This window comes from Bombyx mori, chromosome 23 (assembly GCF_030269925.1).
Source record: "Bombyx mori chromosome 23, ASM3026992v2".
Lineage (NCBI taxonomy): Eukaryota > Metazoa > Arthropoda > Insecta > Lepidoptera > Bombycidae > Bombyx > Bombyx mori.
The window spans coordinates 12,300,586-12,317,549 of NC_085129.1; the positions used below are offsets into that span (position 1 = coordinate 12,300,586).

The 16,964-nt window shown below is 39.2% G+C and overlaps 2 protein-coding genes and 1 long non-coding RNA gene across 5 annotated transcripts in view; 1 reads left to right on the forward strand and 2 right to left on the reverse strand.

Moving 5' to 3' along the window:
• Positions 1-1,752, forward strand: part of LOC100272001 (serine protease inhibitor 27) — a 70,878-nt gene extending 69,126 nt beyond the window's left edge. For all 3 annotated transcript variants that reach the window (XM_004932647.4, XM_062675494.1, XM_062675493.1), the window contains one exon: positions 340-1,752. In XM_004932647.4, coding sequence (XP_004932704.2) covers positions 340-1,170 — 831 coding nt within the window. In that variant the 3' untranslated portion in view covers positions 1,171-1,752. The remainder of the gene's footprint in view (positions 1-339) is intronic.
• LOC101740209 (uncharacterized) lies at positions 1,708-5,969 on the reverse strand. The gene is made up of 4 exons (XR_009976376.1): positions 5,778-5,969; positions 3,531-3,656; positions 2,597-2,830; positions 1,708-1,861 (listed from the first exon to the last, which is right to left on the reverse strand). It is a non-coding gene; the product is annotated as an uncharacterized LOC101740209 (long non-coding RNA).
• Positions 5,970-8,049: 2,080 nt separating this feature from the next.
• Positions 8,050-10,488, reverse strand: LOC100307012 (odorant binding protein LOC100307012). The gene is given in 5 exon segments (NM_001166149.1): positions 8,050-8,221; positions 8,849-9,076; positions 9,555-9,656; positions 9,744-9,824; positions 10,430-10,488. Coding segments are annotated over 5 exon segments (546 nt in total). The 5' UTR covers positions 10,475-10,488; the 3' UTR covers positions 8,050-8,131.
• Positions 10,489-16,964: the final 6,476 nt, after the last annotated feature.

Here is a 16,964-nt window from a genome sequence, read left to right on the forward strand (position 1 = left end):
ATAACTTTCATATATATAGCTCGTATGTAAATGTTGAACAAAATGTGTTTTGACGTGATAACGTCTTAGAAATCGATGAACACCGGCTTCACGCAAAAAAAAGTATCACGTTTCTCCAAAGCCCTTGCTCCAAGCGATAGAGAGGCACACAAGCCTTGGCTTGTGACACATTTATCTTATTTCTCGCTCTGGCATCAGCCAGAGCTAGGAGTTGGAATATTTCTGCGTAACGCAAAAGTAAAATGTTTTCATGATATAGACTATTTAAGGTTGACTATGGTATTGGATAGGAATCTGACTTCCATGACAAAATATTAAATTACATTTAAATAATTTCAGACGGATTGTACTGGCACTTCAACGGACGGCAGAGACGGCGAGATGTATTTCGTGGTATCGCCCAATGTGCGTCAACGTCGGCTCGTTCCGGTTCCTGCTGTAGTTTATAAGAAAGGATTTTTGGCTGGCTACGATCCTATTCTGGATGCTACAGCTGCTGCGTTAGGAAACACCAACTCCATAGTTAGCACCTTCTTCCTAATGCCTGGTCAACAAGGAAACGTTGTTCATGGTGAGGACTTAGAAAGACTGGAACGGAGACTTTTGGATGCTAGTCCTTCCACTCCCTCTTGGAATCGTCTTCTTAGAACACTGCTACCTAGAATTGGATTAGAGCTTCAGATTCCAAGATTTTCGCACAAATCAGTTTTTAATGTTTCATCAAGCTTAAGGAAAATGGGATTAAAAGATTTGTTCGATGCGGACCATGCTGATTTAGGAGGTCTTAATGGTCCTTCAAAGGACTTGTTCCTTTCTGACATGATACAAATGACGAGCTTTGTGACGTGCGGTGAAGGAATCATTGGTGAACAACATCATGTTGAGGAATATCCTGAAACTACCCGTCCTGGACAAAGGCGTCGTACTTCAAGATGGGCTAATTATTGGGACGAGCCTAGGGATTATCAAAGGGCTTTCCATGACCCCCATGACGTTGGAGACGCAATGAATTTGCCGCTGCATCTTCGTCCAAGACAGGCCCGTTTACCAACAAGAAGCACTCAACCAGCCAGATTAAAATTCGACAGGCCGTTCTTATACTTTGTGAGGCACAATCCTTCGGGTATGATATTGTACGTAGGTCGTTATAATCCAAGGCTCCTACCTTAAAGTCGGAAAATGACTATTCAGTTAGCTTAATGAAACATTCCTATGAGGAAAGTGATCGAGATACTGGTGCGTGTGATAATATTGCGAAAGTTATTGAGCATTTACGTGACAGTATTAGTGTGTTTGGTGCATTGTACGCTTTTAATTGTAAGATTGTTTACATCATTTATTCGATATTTCTTTTTATAGTGTTTAATGAATTTAGTATATTTAGGAATATTATTTGTGGGGATTTAGAATAATTGTGTTATAAACGAATTGGGTATGGCCATGATTTCCATTACATTGCACAGCCACTATGTATCTATTCCAATTTCATTATAGATTTGTATAAATAATGGTACTTAGAAAGGATTTTACTGTAGTTTTTTCTTTAATTGTAATTACAGTTAATGCTTAATATATTTAGGGTAATTGGAATGCACTGCATTTTGTGAATGGATCGAAAAACGTAATAAAGTTCTTTAAGTTTCTTCACAAAATAGAAGAAACAAGAGATTTCTTCACAAAATGCATTAAAGGTTAAGAGATACACGATTTATGTATTTTCTTTTATTAGAATAAAGATTGTTTCGTGTAAAATCACCAATTTAATTTTCATAATCTAACATCATGTAAAAAAGTCTCTGCACTCCTCGTTGAATTCTTTAACTTCCTGACATTCCTTGGTTGGCATATAGACTGGACATCCCTGTAAAATTATCAATTTCGTAAAGTATTTTTCATACCTCTGTAATAATTCTGGATACAAGGTCGCATAGAATTGAAAATCATTTGCTTTGTCGCTTTCATTTGCCAACCTAATGCCAGCGGTACAGCTAAGATGCTGCATGCGGGTGCATATCGAAGTCTCTCTCAATTATTTTTGTTGCATCAGACCGTGGCGTATAAATATACAGAATGTTGGTACTGACTGGTAGAAAAACAAGCCAATAACACTAGCATACAACTAATTTACAAGGGACAGACGGAATTCGTAACAACAAACAATAGCCAGGTTGTAATACCGTATTTTCTGATTATTGTCGCTTAGATTGTTTTCATACAATTTGGCTTGGTAAACATTGAAAACAGAATCTAGATAGCCACGGTTGGGCTTATTCGAAGTCCGCACAACACTTCTGACTTTGGTATTTATACCGCGAAGCAGTCTTACGTTCCGGTTTAAAAGGTAATATGGCCGTTATACAGTACAAATTTAGATTTTGACTTTAGATTTTAAGGTGGTTGATAAGGTGTTAGTAATTAGACTGTTTGTGGTTGATGTGGTTGATATTGATGCCAACATTCAGTAGTTCTGGGCTTTAGTGATCATTGAGAATACCTGATAAGCCGTTAGCTCTTGCCCTCACAAAGCGTCGTTAATAATAACTACTATTCAAAGATATATAGCTTATTTGACTAAAAAAATCAAAATTGTTTTTACCAAATTCACAAAATTCCTTATGCATCCGTGCAGATTGTAGAACTCACAAGGCTCCATAGGGAATAGATGTTGATAATTTAGTTTGCAATGAACTTTCGCGTTCAGTATCACAGTTTTAAACGCAGAGTTCAGCTCGGTCCATTTGTCCAGGTGCGCGTAATATTTATCGTCGTCCAATAAGCCATTCGGTGTTAGGAAGTTGTATTTTTTCAGAATACAACGCCAATGGTCGCACTAAAACCCTTTGATAAGTTTACGAAATCCGGGAATTTAATTTTTGTGCATTTATCACTGTTTCATTACACAAATTTAAAGGTATCTTACGAGTTGTATCGGACACTACTTTGAATGAGTTTAATTTACTTAAAATTAATTAAGTATGAATAATAAATATAGTTGGTGGAAGATGTCATGTTCAATTTAGTAATATATTTATTATTTATTTACTAGTAACTTGTATGTGCCTACCATGGTTAGAAAAAAATTTACAAAATAAGCAAACTACTATTACTGCTACTAATATTGACTAACTTCTATTACTTCGTAGGATAGGAATTATAAGGAACATAAAAAATAATAATGTTGTCTTAATCAGACTGTTTACGGTGATGCAAATACAAATGCCCGACAATTTGAACTTTGATGATATTTTGTGTCATTCCCTCTCAATTCTTTTATCTGCAAACTGTGACTGAATATGTTTTATTCCAACATTAGGATAGCTTATAGACATCTTTGTCTGGATATATATTGCCTAAGAAGTTTGCTGGAAAATTGCACTTACAGATTATCTAATGCATATTTTGTAACTTTTACAAATACAGAATTTGTACGTTGCTTTGTCTAATTGTTAACATTTTTTAATGTCAAAAAATCAAATTTGTTTGCATGGGAAGGTGAACAATGTTTTCAATTAAATGCTATTATTACTTACCCCAGTAACGGCCTTTCTAACGAAGCCGCCAATATCGTTTTTAACAAAGTTCATATCGGCTATTCCTCCACAACTTCTGGCTATTGTTCTAGTAAAGAATGGTGGAAAGATACAACATTGGCGATACTGCAAGAATTAAAGAAAACCATCATAGTTCATTTTTTTATTGCTTATATGGGTGGACGAGCTCACAGCCCACCTGGTGTTAAGTGGTTACTGGAGCCCATAGACATCTACAACGTAAATGCCGCCACCCACCTTGAAATACGAGTTCTAAGATGTCAATATAGTTACAACGGCCGCCCCATCCTTCAAACTAAAACGCATTACTGCTTCACGGTAGAAATAAGCGGGGTGGTGGTACCTACCCGTGCGGACTCACAAGAGGTCCTACCACCAGCATAAGTAATATAATTTGATTTACAAACAATTCTTTGTGTAAAAATGTAGTAAATTTAAATTGTAAAAACCCCCTTGTTCAGAATCTAAGGTGAATGTGATATTTTCAATTGTTTTGAAATGTAAACATTTTTTTGGAATGAAATAATATGCTTTACCATTAATTCTATCGGTGCTTGACATCTGTCCGGACGAATTTGGTAGTCGTCATCTATTTGGCCTTGAACCTTAAAAAATCGGGTAGCAAATATTTTAATCTAAGAATTAATTTAATTTAAATGAGGCTTGCGGAGAGTTATTTAATCGTGGGCAGCGGCTTGGCTCTGCCCCTGGCATTGCCGAAGTCCATGGGCGACAGTAACCACTCATTATCAGGTGAGCCGTAAGCTCGTCTACTTACAAGGACAATAGAAATAATAATAATAGTTAATATTTATTTACTTATTTATAACTTCATATACTAGAAAGTATAAAGACGGACTTAATGCCATAGGCATTCTCTAACAGTCTACCTTAGGGGAGTGCAGAGATGAAGCTTGGTAGGTGTAGTGTGAAGTTGATATTACTTAAACATATGTGTATATATAACATACATAATATTTATATTCCTTTACTTGAATATTTTGTAATTAACTTTTGTAAAGATCAGTAAGCTGGAGTCGCAATAGGCCACCCATATTATCCGGAGAACCGATAATTGTTGGGGTAACCGTGTTCTTGTGTGGAAACCGCGAATTTGCCAACGTTGAACAGGACGCCCTCAAGCTCGGTGGAGTGACGATCTATGCAGGGCGGCTCTCAAGGCTGGATGATAAAAATCAAGAATCGTGTTCAGTTGTGTTTAACGGTAGGCAGCGGCCTGGCTCTGCCCTTGGCATTGCTGAAGTCCATGGGCGACGGTAACCACTCACCATCAGGTGGGCCGTATCCTTGTCTGCCTACAAGGGCAATAAAAAAATATTGGAAAGGCCTATGTCCATCAGTGGCTGATGATAATGATAGTGATGAAGGATCAACTTATCGCGTAATACACATTTCCTGTTTCATGTTTTAAAATTAAGCAACTTACCAGAGATACGATGACCGAAAGAGTAATATATTTCGTATTCAAAGACTTATAAAACATTTAAAAATCGTTTATGCTAACTTAATATTTTAAATTAGTGAATATTGATTAGTAAGCTATGTACCTACATCTGATAAATTTACCGGTTACATTAACTGAGAATCGTTCGTAAAGTGCACAAAACTATATAAAGGTATCTGTTTGAGAAATTCGACACGATGTTTTTAAACATTCACAGAACAATCAAATTTAGACAAAATATTTACAGTGTAAGTTTTTATTTGGCTAAGTTAAACAGCTGACTGATATAACATGTTTATAGGAGGCCACGGATACGATAACCTCAATGTTGGGCACTTTGAGACATATTAAGATTGATAATCTAATCACAACTTCTTCTTCTTTCTTTCTTATTACCCTCTGCTGGGGTGTAAGGTTCGAATCAAATCCTTTCATTTACATCGGTTTTGGGCAGTCTGTTTTAGATCCTCCACTTCCTAACAAAGGCTTAGGTCATTTTATTTTTTTGTTTTATGGTAGGTACATATACTACCTGATTGGGAAGTAGTCAACGTCGTACATGGACATCAGAAATACTCGGGGCAAAGCCAAGCTGCTATCGATTCGATTCTTTTATTCATTCATAATCCTATGTCTTCACACACAGAAACAACAAAGAACTTCCTATACAAAATAGATTTTCGTCGACTGTTCAGCTACAAATTCTCAAGTTCTTTGAGCATATTTCTAGAAAAAAGATTCAATGGAGAGACTTGTCGTACAGGGCCGAGTAGGAGGCAGAAAATCTCGAGGTTCATCCTCCACGCGCTGGATTGACCTTCGAAAACTCCGCAGTATAATGTGCTCGCAATGCTAACAGCCGCCTCCAATGGAGGAACATCGCTCGACATGCGGCTGCCTTGAAAGTGAGCGGCGATGTCGAGACTCTGACAATCCTGTCCATCGACAGCCATGACTACTCTGCTAGGAGTATTCGACTAAGAAGAAGAAAGAAGAGGAATCCTACGTCACTATTTTGTGGTTAATTTCCTACAGCCTCTACCACCACTAAAGCCGCCTGTTAATGAAGATTTATGTTACATCAATTGGCAAACGTCTTACAATATGTAGAAATAAATATAGAAACCCATTATAATAGGTTTAAAGCACTTTAGGAGAAACAGTGAGATCAGCCGTAAAGCGGTTACCCAATTCAGTTCGTAGAGAGTTAGAGAGTAAGCCCTCATAGAGTAAGCCTTCACAGGGCTTAGTTAGTGAGCCCTATGTAGTTTTAGCCCCGTGTGCTTGTCCGCCAGTAAAGAAAAAAGCAGAATAGCCCCTGAAGGCTATCGACAGGCAAAAAAAACTTAATGAATCTGTAATGTATAACCATCTACTGACTTGTCAAAGATTATTGTACTTCTATAATCACAGATTTCACCAAGGCGACACTATGGATAAATAATATTATTAATCTATGTGACCACAAACTTTGACAATAAACAAAATAGTATACCTAGTCAGGTCATAAATTCTGTCACATGTTTAATGTAAAATAATTGAAAGTTTATTCATTATGTAACCATTCATATACCAAAATGAACTTAACAAAACATAGATTCTTATGACACTAAAGTTTATTCAAAATGACCTCCGTGATTTTGAATACAGGCCTTCAATCTGCGCGGCCAGTCGTTTATCGCAGCACGAACGAGGTCCATGTCAATATCGGCGGCTGCCTTAATTAAGGATGTCTTGAGTGACTCCAAATTGGGATGAGGCTTTGAGCACGCCTTTTCCTCTAAGTGTTGCCATATCTTGTAATCTAACGGATTCAAATCTGGACTGGAGGAGGGCCAGTCTTCGTGCCGGATGAAGTCGATTTCACGCGCCGCCAGCCAGTCTTCTGTGCTCTTCGCTCTATGAGCTGGCGCCGAATCTTGTTGGAATACCCAGTGCCTGTTATTGAACATGGTATGAGAAACAGGTTCCACAAGGTTCGTCAGGACTGTATTTTGATACACAACTGCATTCGTTTTTACACCTTTCTCACAAAAATGTACCTCTGTTAAGCCCCGGCATCTCTTCAGTCTCAGGTCCATTAGACGAGCATTCAAACGATGTCCTGTTTTTCTTCGATATGCCCGAAGCCCTAAGTCTTCATTTAATACCCTTTTCACCGTGGTTCTGCTTAACCCCATCTGAAGGGCCAACAGTTTCTGCTTACGTTTGGGATTTCTTTAAATTCGCGCCTTCACAGCTTTTATCACTGCTGGAGTCCTAACAGACCGAGGGCGACCACTTCTTGACCTGTCATCTACACTAGAGTCTTCATTGTATCGTTTGATGGTACAATAAACGAATCTTTCGGCTATATTCAAATTTTTCAGTAAGATAAAATTTGAATTGGCGCGTAACCGCAACGATGCAACGCAATAACTGCAACACGGTCTTCTTTAAGCGTCCACTCCATATTTAAAAATGAGTAAAATTCTAAAAGTTATACATTTTTATTTTCATGAACAATTCGAAATTCGAATTCAATAAACTTTTTTGTGGCCAGCATTCTAAAAGAAAAGTTTTTACTGTGTGACAATACTTATGACCTGACTAGTTATATGCGTGTGTGTGTGTGTGTGTGTGTGCGTGTGTCAAATAGCTGGTAGTTTTGTTTTAGTAGTGTTTTTTTTATTGATTTAATGTAGTTATTATGCATATTTAAAAAAAAAAATAGCATTATGCACTCCTTCTCTATATTCTCTATAAGTGCGAGAAATAGTATACTCCTCTGACCGCGCAATTTTCGTAAAAAGGGTTGCAAAGTTTTTGCTTCACGTATTAATATATAGATTCTTTTACATAAGTTTGAAATTTGAGAGTGCAATTTTCCTAACTAGTGACATCTAGTGAAAATCTAATGAAACTAATGTAGCGCTCTGTTTTAATACTGAATTTCATTTCTAACATTAAAAGAAGCACTTATGGTTTCACCCTATTGATTCTGCAATAGAGTCATTTACTGACGAGGTTGGCGATAAAGAAAAAAAATCTCAATCTTCATTAGATAAGGTTTCTTCTGTCATTTATTTAAAAACAAAAATTCACAAATCGATATTTAATGGTATTTAAAAAATCGTTACTTCGGGAAATATTTCTGGCATTCCGTCATGTGATCTTTGAAAGCTTTGCAATCGTCGGTTGTATTCCACTTCTCGTCTGGACATTCCTGAAATACATATAGCATTCTATGTATTGTATATGTTAATTTCTTAGCACGGATAACGGATCACGCATAAGTTTTTGGAACGAAGTTCCTTATCGCGCGTTGTGAAAGGGGGCTAGACGGAAAAAATTCTTACGAAAAGTTGTCACGACACTTTTTAGATCCGTCATTCTGACCAATCAACGTGTAGGCGCTTATCACGTGACATTACTCGTATCCGATTGGTCCGCGTAATGAGTACAGTTTCTCGAGATAGCGTTTCAACAATAGTAATTTAGTTCATAGTATTGTTTTTTTCTTCTTCATAATGCCGTAATTTATTATTATAACTTAAAAAAAAATTACAATTCCTTCACTAATTAATCGAAAGGAACTTCGTTCCATCCGGGCGTCCCTTGACACCTCTGAAGTTTTTTTAAGATTAGATTGGTTAATTAGTTTGGTGATGTTAGCGGTAGGCAGCGGCTTGGCTCTGCCCCTGGCATTGCTGAAGTCCATGGGCGATGGTAACCACTAATCATCAGGTGGGCCGTGCGCTCGTCTGCCTACAAAGGCCAAAAAAAAATTGCCAATTCTTTCATATGTTCTCTATATCTAGGTTTACTATAAAATAGCACCTAGTATACTCACCATTAATAACACAGTTCCAATACAGAGCGTCATTCTATTAGCAAGGCAGATTTGTGGAGGTCCAGGAAGATCTTCTCGCAAGCACTCCTTAGCTTTCTCCACGGAGGATTTGAAGCTAGGGTTTTTCTCAATGTACTTATCCAGTAAGCTTTTGATGGCTTCAATGTCAGGAGTTTCGTCATTTTTCAGTAAATTGTATTTCTTTAAAAGGCAGTTTTGTTTCGAGCACTGAAGATTAAAATTTAACTATAGTTTTTAAAAGAATGTAACGAAATTCTGATCGAACAATGCGTATCTCGGCCGTACAATATACTATTCAATTGCTTGAGATATACTAAAATTATGAACACAATTGAAGAGAATAAGTAAAAAAAATACAAATATATCACAGATACATACTGGTGGTAGGACCTCTTGTGAGTCTGCACGGGTAGGTACCACCACCCTGCCTATTTCTGCCGCGAAGCAGTAATGCGTTTCGGTTTGAAGGATGGGGCAGCCGTTGTAACTATACTGAGACCTTAGAACTCATATCTCAAGGTGGGTGGCGGCATTTACGTTGTAGATGTCTATGGGCTCCAGTAACAACTTAACAGCAGGTGGACTGTGAGCTTTGTCACCTTTTTAAGCAATGAAAAAAAAAAAAAAGATGCATCACAAATCTCATCGACTGTATAGAAAACGGAAATTAAGCTAAACCACTCACGTCGGGCGGTCCTCTTTCTGATCCAGGTTTCTCGATGCCACACTCAATAAAATCTGCTTCTTTGAAGAACGGTTCAGATATACAGCATTCGTTAGGATTTTTCTGGCATTAAAATAAAACGTTATCAGATATTTTAATAAATTGATATGATAAAGTATGATTTATTCTCAAGTCTTCTAAAATACTTACTACACGCGGTGGCGATTTACATTTTTCGGGAGCATCCTTTAAAAATGGCGGTAATCCCGGAGGATCCTCTGCTGATATTGCCTAAAATTAATCATTTATCATAATGTTATGTATGAATAATAACTTGAAATAGAAACTAATAGAAACTTGTGTACAGAAAATAAATATCCTACGGTATTTTTTTGGCGAGTTAAGCGCTGTATGCGTTTGTCTGTATATAGTATCGGTTTTTCGTTTCATCGAATTTCAAATCACGACGGGACTAAAGAAGTTTTCATTTAAAATTAAAGACTAGCTTGGTGCTAGAAAATAGTGAGATTATAATATTGGAAACTAAGCAGTTATTCATTAATAGCGACGTATACGATACATATATAATTCTCCAATATTTAATTTGAATAAGCCGAAGTGCTCGTTATTGTTACTCAAACACAATTCTAACGTAAAATATTTATTGCTATGCTAAGCTAAAATAGATTTCAATCTCTTGGTCTTTATCCATAAAATTAAGCACGAAATATTGTTTTTAAATAAACTCTAACGCTTTATTTTGCTTTTTTTTTTGAGAATAATTTGGTGTGAAATAAATACTCGAATGACTAAAGCAACTGACTGAATTTTTCTTGATCACAAAAAATCGGAGGAATAGTTTAACAACTTAGTATATATAATATTTTACTTCTCACCTGCAAAACAGCTAGAATGACGAAGACACAAGCGTACCCCATCATTGTGAGGGTATTATGATGGCGTGACATCAACCATCATTAGTTTTATAGGCAGCCAACAGCCGTGACTATTGTTCGTAGGGAAACAATCAAGGTGTCTCCATCCATGCAGACATGGGAAATCGTAGAAGTGTTTGTCCATTGATGGATTTTTTTGGTCGTGTTCGTTAATACGTAGGTGAGCTAAGTACTTTAAGTTTCGTCCCCGTGCGTAGGGGCAGGGTATGTGGGACTGGACGGTCCGCAGAATTTGGGAGCGGACCGCAGGCTCAAGTGTGGTATTTAAGGCCCTATCCTGCACTCTCGTCCAAGCGTCGATCCCCTTACTCGGGCGAGGTAAGAAGGCCACCGCGGTCAAATCTTCAACCTGCAATAGCGCAGCTCACCCCAAGACGCCCGGTCGACGGAGCCTTTGAGACGAATCGAAGGCTTTGGAACTTCGCCCATCTCGGTTCGGCGGCCCAGGGGGTACCGCTGGTATTCCGGGATACCCTGCTTGGTCAGAACCAGTCTGCCGAGTCAGGACAACATACACTACAAATCGGTCGCTTTTTGATGATTTTACTACTGGGTGGAGCGCTAGAGTCCAAACAAGACGCGTCGCTGCCGAGTATCGTAGTAGTATGGTTGGCAGTGACAGGTCCTCTCCCACTACGTCGAGGCGTCGCGCTGCTCTCAGAATCTAGAACAGCGCGTCAATGTATATTCGTCGATGTCCTCGTAGCGGTCATCTCAGTGGTGGCACTGCGCCGTCGGTTCCTTTGGGCAACCGGTGTAGGTGCCGGCCGAAATAGTAGCCGTAAGCACTTGCGTCAGTAGGAAGGCGAGGCGTACTCAGTCGCAGCCCACCCAGTCTGCGAGGGCGCCAATCGGCGAGACCACGAGTACGAACTGTGTCCGACTGAGGTGTCTGAGGATGAGGAGGTCTTTTGCCGTGGCGGAGTGGTTCAAATTTCCTCCTAGAAAGCGATGGATATGTTTCATTACGGGGTAAGGTCCATCACTCCCTTCTCTGTCGGGCCATGCGGCTTATTGATGGCCTCGGCGGAAACAAAGGTTGCTGCGGTCTACTGTCGAGGGGCAATTGGCAAGACCATGATCGATGCTGCAACACTCAATCTCGATCACCTCAATCCCGATTCTGCAGGATAGCCGTCGGAGCACCATGTTTCCTGAGGAACGTAGATCTCCACGATGACCTGGAGTTCGACCCTGTCAGTAGGTATCTACAGTCGGCATCATTGCGCCACTTTGAGAAGGGGGCACGACATGAGAACCCTCTTGTCGTGGCCGCTGGAAACTACATACCCGATCCTGTAGACCGAATGATAAACAGTCGATGTCGCCCAAAGCACGTCATTACGGATCCTCCCGATTTATTAACGGTGCTTTTAGGCACCACAAGCACCGGTCACCGTCCCCGTCGAACCCGTCGCTTGCGACGAAGGGCTCGACAAGCGAATTAACCCATAGACACAGCCCACTGAGTTTCTCGCCGGATCTTCTCAGTGGGTCGCGTTTCCGATCCGGTGATAGATTCTGCGAAGCACTGCTCTTGCTAGGGTCAGTGTTAGCAACTCTCCGGTTTGAGCCCCGTGAGCTCACCTACACACGTTAGGGTGAAGCTGAAATAGCCTCTCAAGGCTATCAGCATAGGTAGGAAAAAAAAGAAAAAAAGAAAAGCAACACCGTAGACAACGCCACGGCCTGGCTTGCAACAGCTGCACGTGGGAAACTATCCATCCCGCGCGCAGTTATCCTGGGATGGTATAGCACCGTGCTGTATTTTTTTGTAATTATCCTTAAAGTTGAATTTGTAAAGTGTTGAAAAATAATTAATAAGTTTTATCTAAAAAACAAGCGATTGCATTTACCTAAAAGTTGTATCCTCGAACCCAAAAATAATCATGCACTGCAATTTTTCCTCTGAGAGCCTTAAAACGTGTAGGCACAAATGAATTCAAGCCTGATTTGTTTATTCTCTCATAAAAACGTTAATTGTAAAATCAACACATTTTTAAATTAAATACAAAATTTTATATATTATTATGAAGAACCTACATAATGATGTGTTTTTAGATAAGGTACGACCTCATTATTGTGGCACTAGGGAATCTAGTTCCGTGTATGTATGTACATTCACTGCACACATAGCAGTGAGCTTCTAAGATAATTCCTAAGATTTTTCCTGGTAGTGGGACGTCTTGTGAGTCAGTATGGGTAGGTACCACTACCCTGCCTATTCTTGCCACGAACCAGTAATGCATCCGGATCCGAAAGTTGGGGCCGTTGGGGCGCCGTTGTGCTATAGAACTGATCCCTAGATCTCAAGATAGATGGCGACATTTACTTTATTGATGTCTATGGACTCCGGTAATCAATTAGCGCCAGGTGGGCAGTGAGTTTATTCACTAGTCTAAGCAATAAATAAATTGTCAAATATAATCTGCATCTGTGATATTGAATGCTTTTTTTATTGCCCTTGTAGGCGGACGAACATACCACCTGATGCTGAGTGGTTTGCGTCGCCCATGGACTTCAGCAATGCCAGGGGCAGAGCCAAGCCGCTGCCTACCGTTTAGCCTCATTTTAAGAAGGACATGTCATAGCGCTCTGGCGGTGTTCAGTAGAAAAACAATGGTCCATCTGATTAATAAGTGTCTGTTGGAGTCCAGAATTATAAGTACATTATGAGTCGGCACTTGAGGAACATCTTGCGTATTGCTACAGCGATACAGTCACGCGTTCCGGCCTTAAGAGTGGGATACTCGTTATATAATACGATTGAGACTTCGACATCCTGTTTCAGGGTAGATGGTATTCACGCTGTGGAGTTTATGAGCCTGGTGACCAATTAACGCTATACCGCTGTTGCTTACCTTGAGGTTTGAGATATAAGGTACTTTTTTCCTACTTAATCGTTGGTAGTCTAAGGTGCTATTCTAACTACGCGGGGATCGATAGGTGAGCTCACGTGGCTCAGCCTGGGATCGTCGTCGTAATCGATGAGCTCGACGAGGACGGGAGCGGTGCTTGGAGAGCCGAAGAGGACCGAGAGTGGATTGGGAGTATTCGATAGGACATGCTTAGGGCGGTTTCGCGCTACCACGAAACAGTGTAAAGTAAAGTAGGTTCTGCTTCACAGAATCGTAATGATGACTATACATACAAATGGTATTTGACAGGACATGTTCTCATCCATAAATTCGGCAGAAGCGTCTAAGTAAGTCAATGCTTCAACGAAATCTGTAGGATTACAGGGTTGACTCGTTACCGGGATGTGTGGTGTATTTAAAAGATTGTTGGCTTATACTATCCAGTAATGTTCACAAATTAGGATAGCAATCTAGGTCGATTATCCACTGTTTTAATGTCAAAAATAACTGTCATATTATCTGGTACCGCTGCGTTCATCGACAGTGCGTTTCCTAAGATCTTTTTTGCCACGTACCATCCGGCTTTGGAATGAACTCCCTTCCACTGTGTTTTCCGAGCGGTATGACATGTCCTTCTTCAAACGAGGCTTGCGGAGAGTACTTAATGGTAGGCAGCGGCTTGGCTCTGCCCCTGGCATTGCTGTCGTCCATGACCGAAGGTGAGCACTTACGATCAGATGGCCCATATGCTCGTCTGCCTACAAAGGCAATAAAAATAAAATAAAATTTCATGTTAGGGCATGACAGCACGCCGAAATGCAGTCACTTGACCTCTGACCGGATAAGGTCACGTGGTCGCTCGCTGGCTAGTCTTTGTCGTGTTCGTGGTACGAGATATCAGGATAATGCAAATTCCGGTCAAAGTCGACCTGCTAGACATCATGGTACAGCCGCAGGTTGAATATGAAAACGGTGAGAAATATCAAATCGAAACCCAAAGCTATTTTTTTATTATTTTTTTATTGCTTAGATGTGGGGACGAGCTTACAGCCCACCTGGTGTTAAGTGGTTACTGGAGCCCATAGACATTTACAACGTAAATGCGTCACACACCTTGCGATATAAGTTCTAAGGTCTCAAGTATACTTACAACGACCCACCCTTCAAACCGAAACGCATTACTGCTTCACGGCAGAAATAGGCAGGGTGGTGGTACCTACCCGCGCGGACTCACAAGAGGTCCTACCACCAGTATGTGCTTGCGTTTGTTCCCGTAGTAATAATGAATGTTCTGCAACTGAAACGATAATCACAAATTAAACGGCATTCAGTTATATGATTATTGCACGGCTAAATTCACGAATTTATCGTAAAATGAAATAGTACATTAAAGCAAAATCCAATCCATTATTTATTTAGGCGTTTCCTGTTGCTAAATTTACGTGTTACGTAGTCATAATGCAATATTATAATGATCGGTGATTTTCAATGTGGTTTCGTGCGAATTTTCCGCATGAATCTGAGTTTTGAATTTTTTTATTTTTTTTTATTGACCTTGTAGGCACAAACGAGCACACGCTCTGGTCCTGTCCTGATGGTGAGTGGTTACCCATGGACGTCATCAATGCCAGGGGCAGAGCCAAGCCGCTGCCTCCCGAAATGTAAAGGTCACACTTAAGTACCCGATGGGCTCCGGTAACCACTTAGCACCAGGTGGGTCGTGAGTTCGTCCACCCACTTAAACAATGAAAAAAGAAAGTAGAAGTAGTTAAGTTCTTTCTTGTGTGTCATGAAATACGCGTGTAGAGTTATAGCAAAATCTGCTTTGTGTGTATTTACTCTAATGTTATAGAATGCTAACGGTCTTCGAAGATATTTTTTTGCTAATGACGGATACAATTGGTGCAGATATGAGCTACTCTCTAACGCTCACGGGCATATTCGGTACCACCATATTCCCGTTTCTACCGCGGAGCAGTTATTCGTCGATTGTGGCATTCGCTATTTGATGTCCGTGGGCTCCGGTAATCACTTAATACCAGATGATCAGTAAGCTTGTTCACCTGCGTGAAGCAATAAGAACAAATTAATTGAACTTTTTTTTGAATTATTGTAAAGTAAAACCTTCATAGTCTAAAACTCTTTAGTTTTCTAAAAAGGATTTTCTTTATGTCATTCAGTGAAATTTGACATTCAGTATAATCTATGGTTCAGTTTGTTTAAAATTATTGATTAGACTTTTTGGCAGGAACGCGAGGAGTGAAGTTGTGTGATTTGTTTTATTTTGTCTATTTAGTGTTTCTTCGGGTTTAAATGTGTAATAATAGTGGTTTATTAACTGTTTAATATCTGTGAAAGTGCACAAATGTGGGAAAATGAAACAAAGCCGCTGGACGTAACTTCTCGGGATCCTCCAAAAAGTCCACTCAAAAAATCTTAGTAAATGACCACCATTTTACTGAGATTATATTTCATCTCATTTCATTTCATTTAATTTCATCCCAGTTGATTAATGTCTCAAATTAATCATCTTCATATCATTTTACTTCATAATATCATTTTTCATAAAAATATGAATATAAATTAAAATAAGACATGACTTAAAGGTCTCAGTTACCAGGTCATAAAATCCCATAAAAAAATTTATTGATTTTATTCGATTAAGGGCTTTAAATGCTGTTTTCTCATTATAGGTACACATAACAGAAAACGCAATCAAGTCTTTTATTGCTTATTTATTCTGGAATATCCAATATCATTATATAATTATAACACTATTTTTTCGACAATTCAAAAACCCGAATTATCGGTAATTTAGTGAAAATAACATTTTAATGATCAACAAACATGAATAACAAAGACAATAAGCCGTAAGTGTGACGGATGTCCTCAAGGAAATCCATCACGCCTGGTGAATCAGTGTCAAGTGCTCTCAGGGCCTTGAGTTTACAATTGACCACACTTAATCGACCTCTCAACATTAACATTGCCTATCGTATATTAAGGTATTTGATTGGTGAGAATTAAAACCAAAATTACCAGGCCTGGTGTTGTTTAACTGTTGCTTGAAATGTGAGACCTCGATCATTGGCCAATGCTCATAGAACGCATAGAACAATGAACTATCGGCGTGTTTACGCTTTCCTCAGACAGTTCTATAGATAATTACAATCTAAGAACGCATATTATGATGGTCTTTGACATTGATTTGTATAAAACAAATATTCTGTATATAACAAAACTGTCAATAATTTCTAATAGATAATTTTCAATACCTTAGTATCACTAATAATAATAAAATTATTATATTCTTATTATATTTATGCTGGATTAGATGGGTCGACGGCATATCCAGTGTTAAGTGGTTACTTAAAACGCCCTAACGTCAGTACCAAGCAAAACAATGCTACGGTTAAATGGGATTCTTGCCATTATAGTTTTAGAAGGGCAAAAGAGTGCAATGTCCTCTTGTTGATATTGACAACCCTGCCAATGCCGGTCTCAAGCCCGCATGAGAAAAGAAGAGGGTTGAGTTGGAGTTAGACCTTTCCACCGTAAAACAGTCAACGCCAAATATCTGGCGGCAGTTAATTAGCCGAACCCAAATAAGTCTTCAG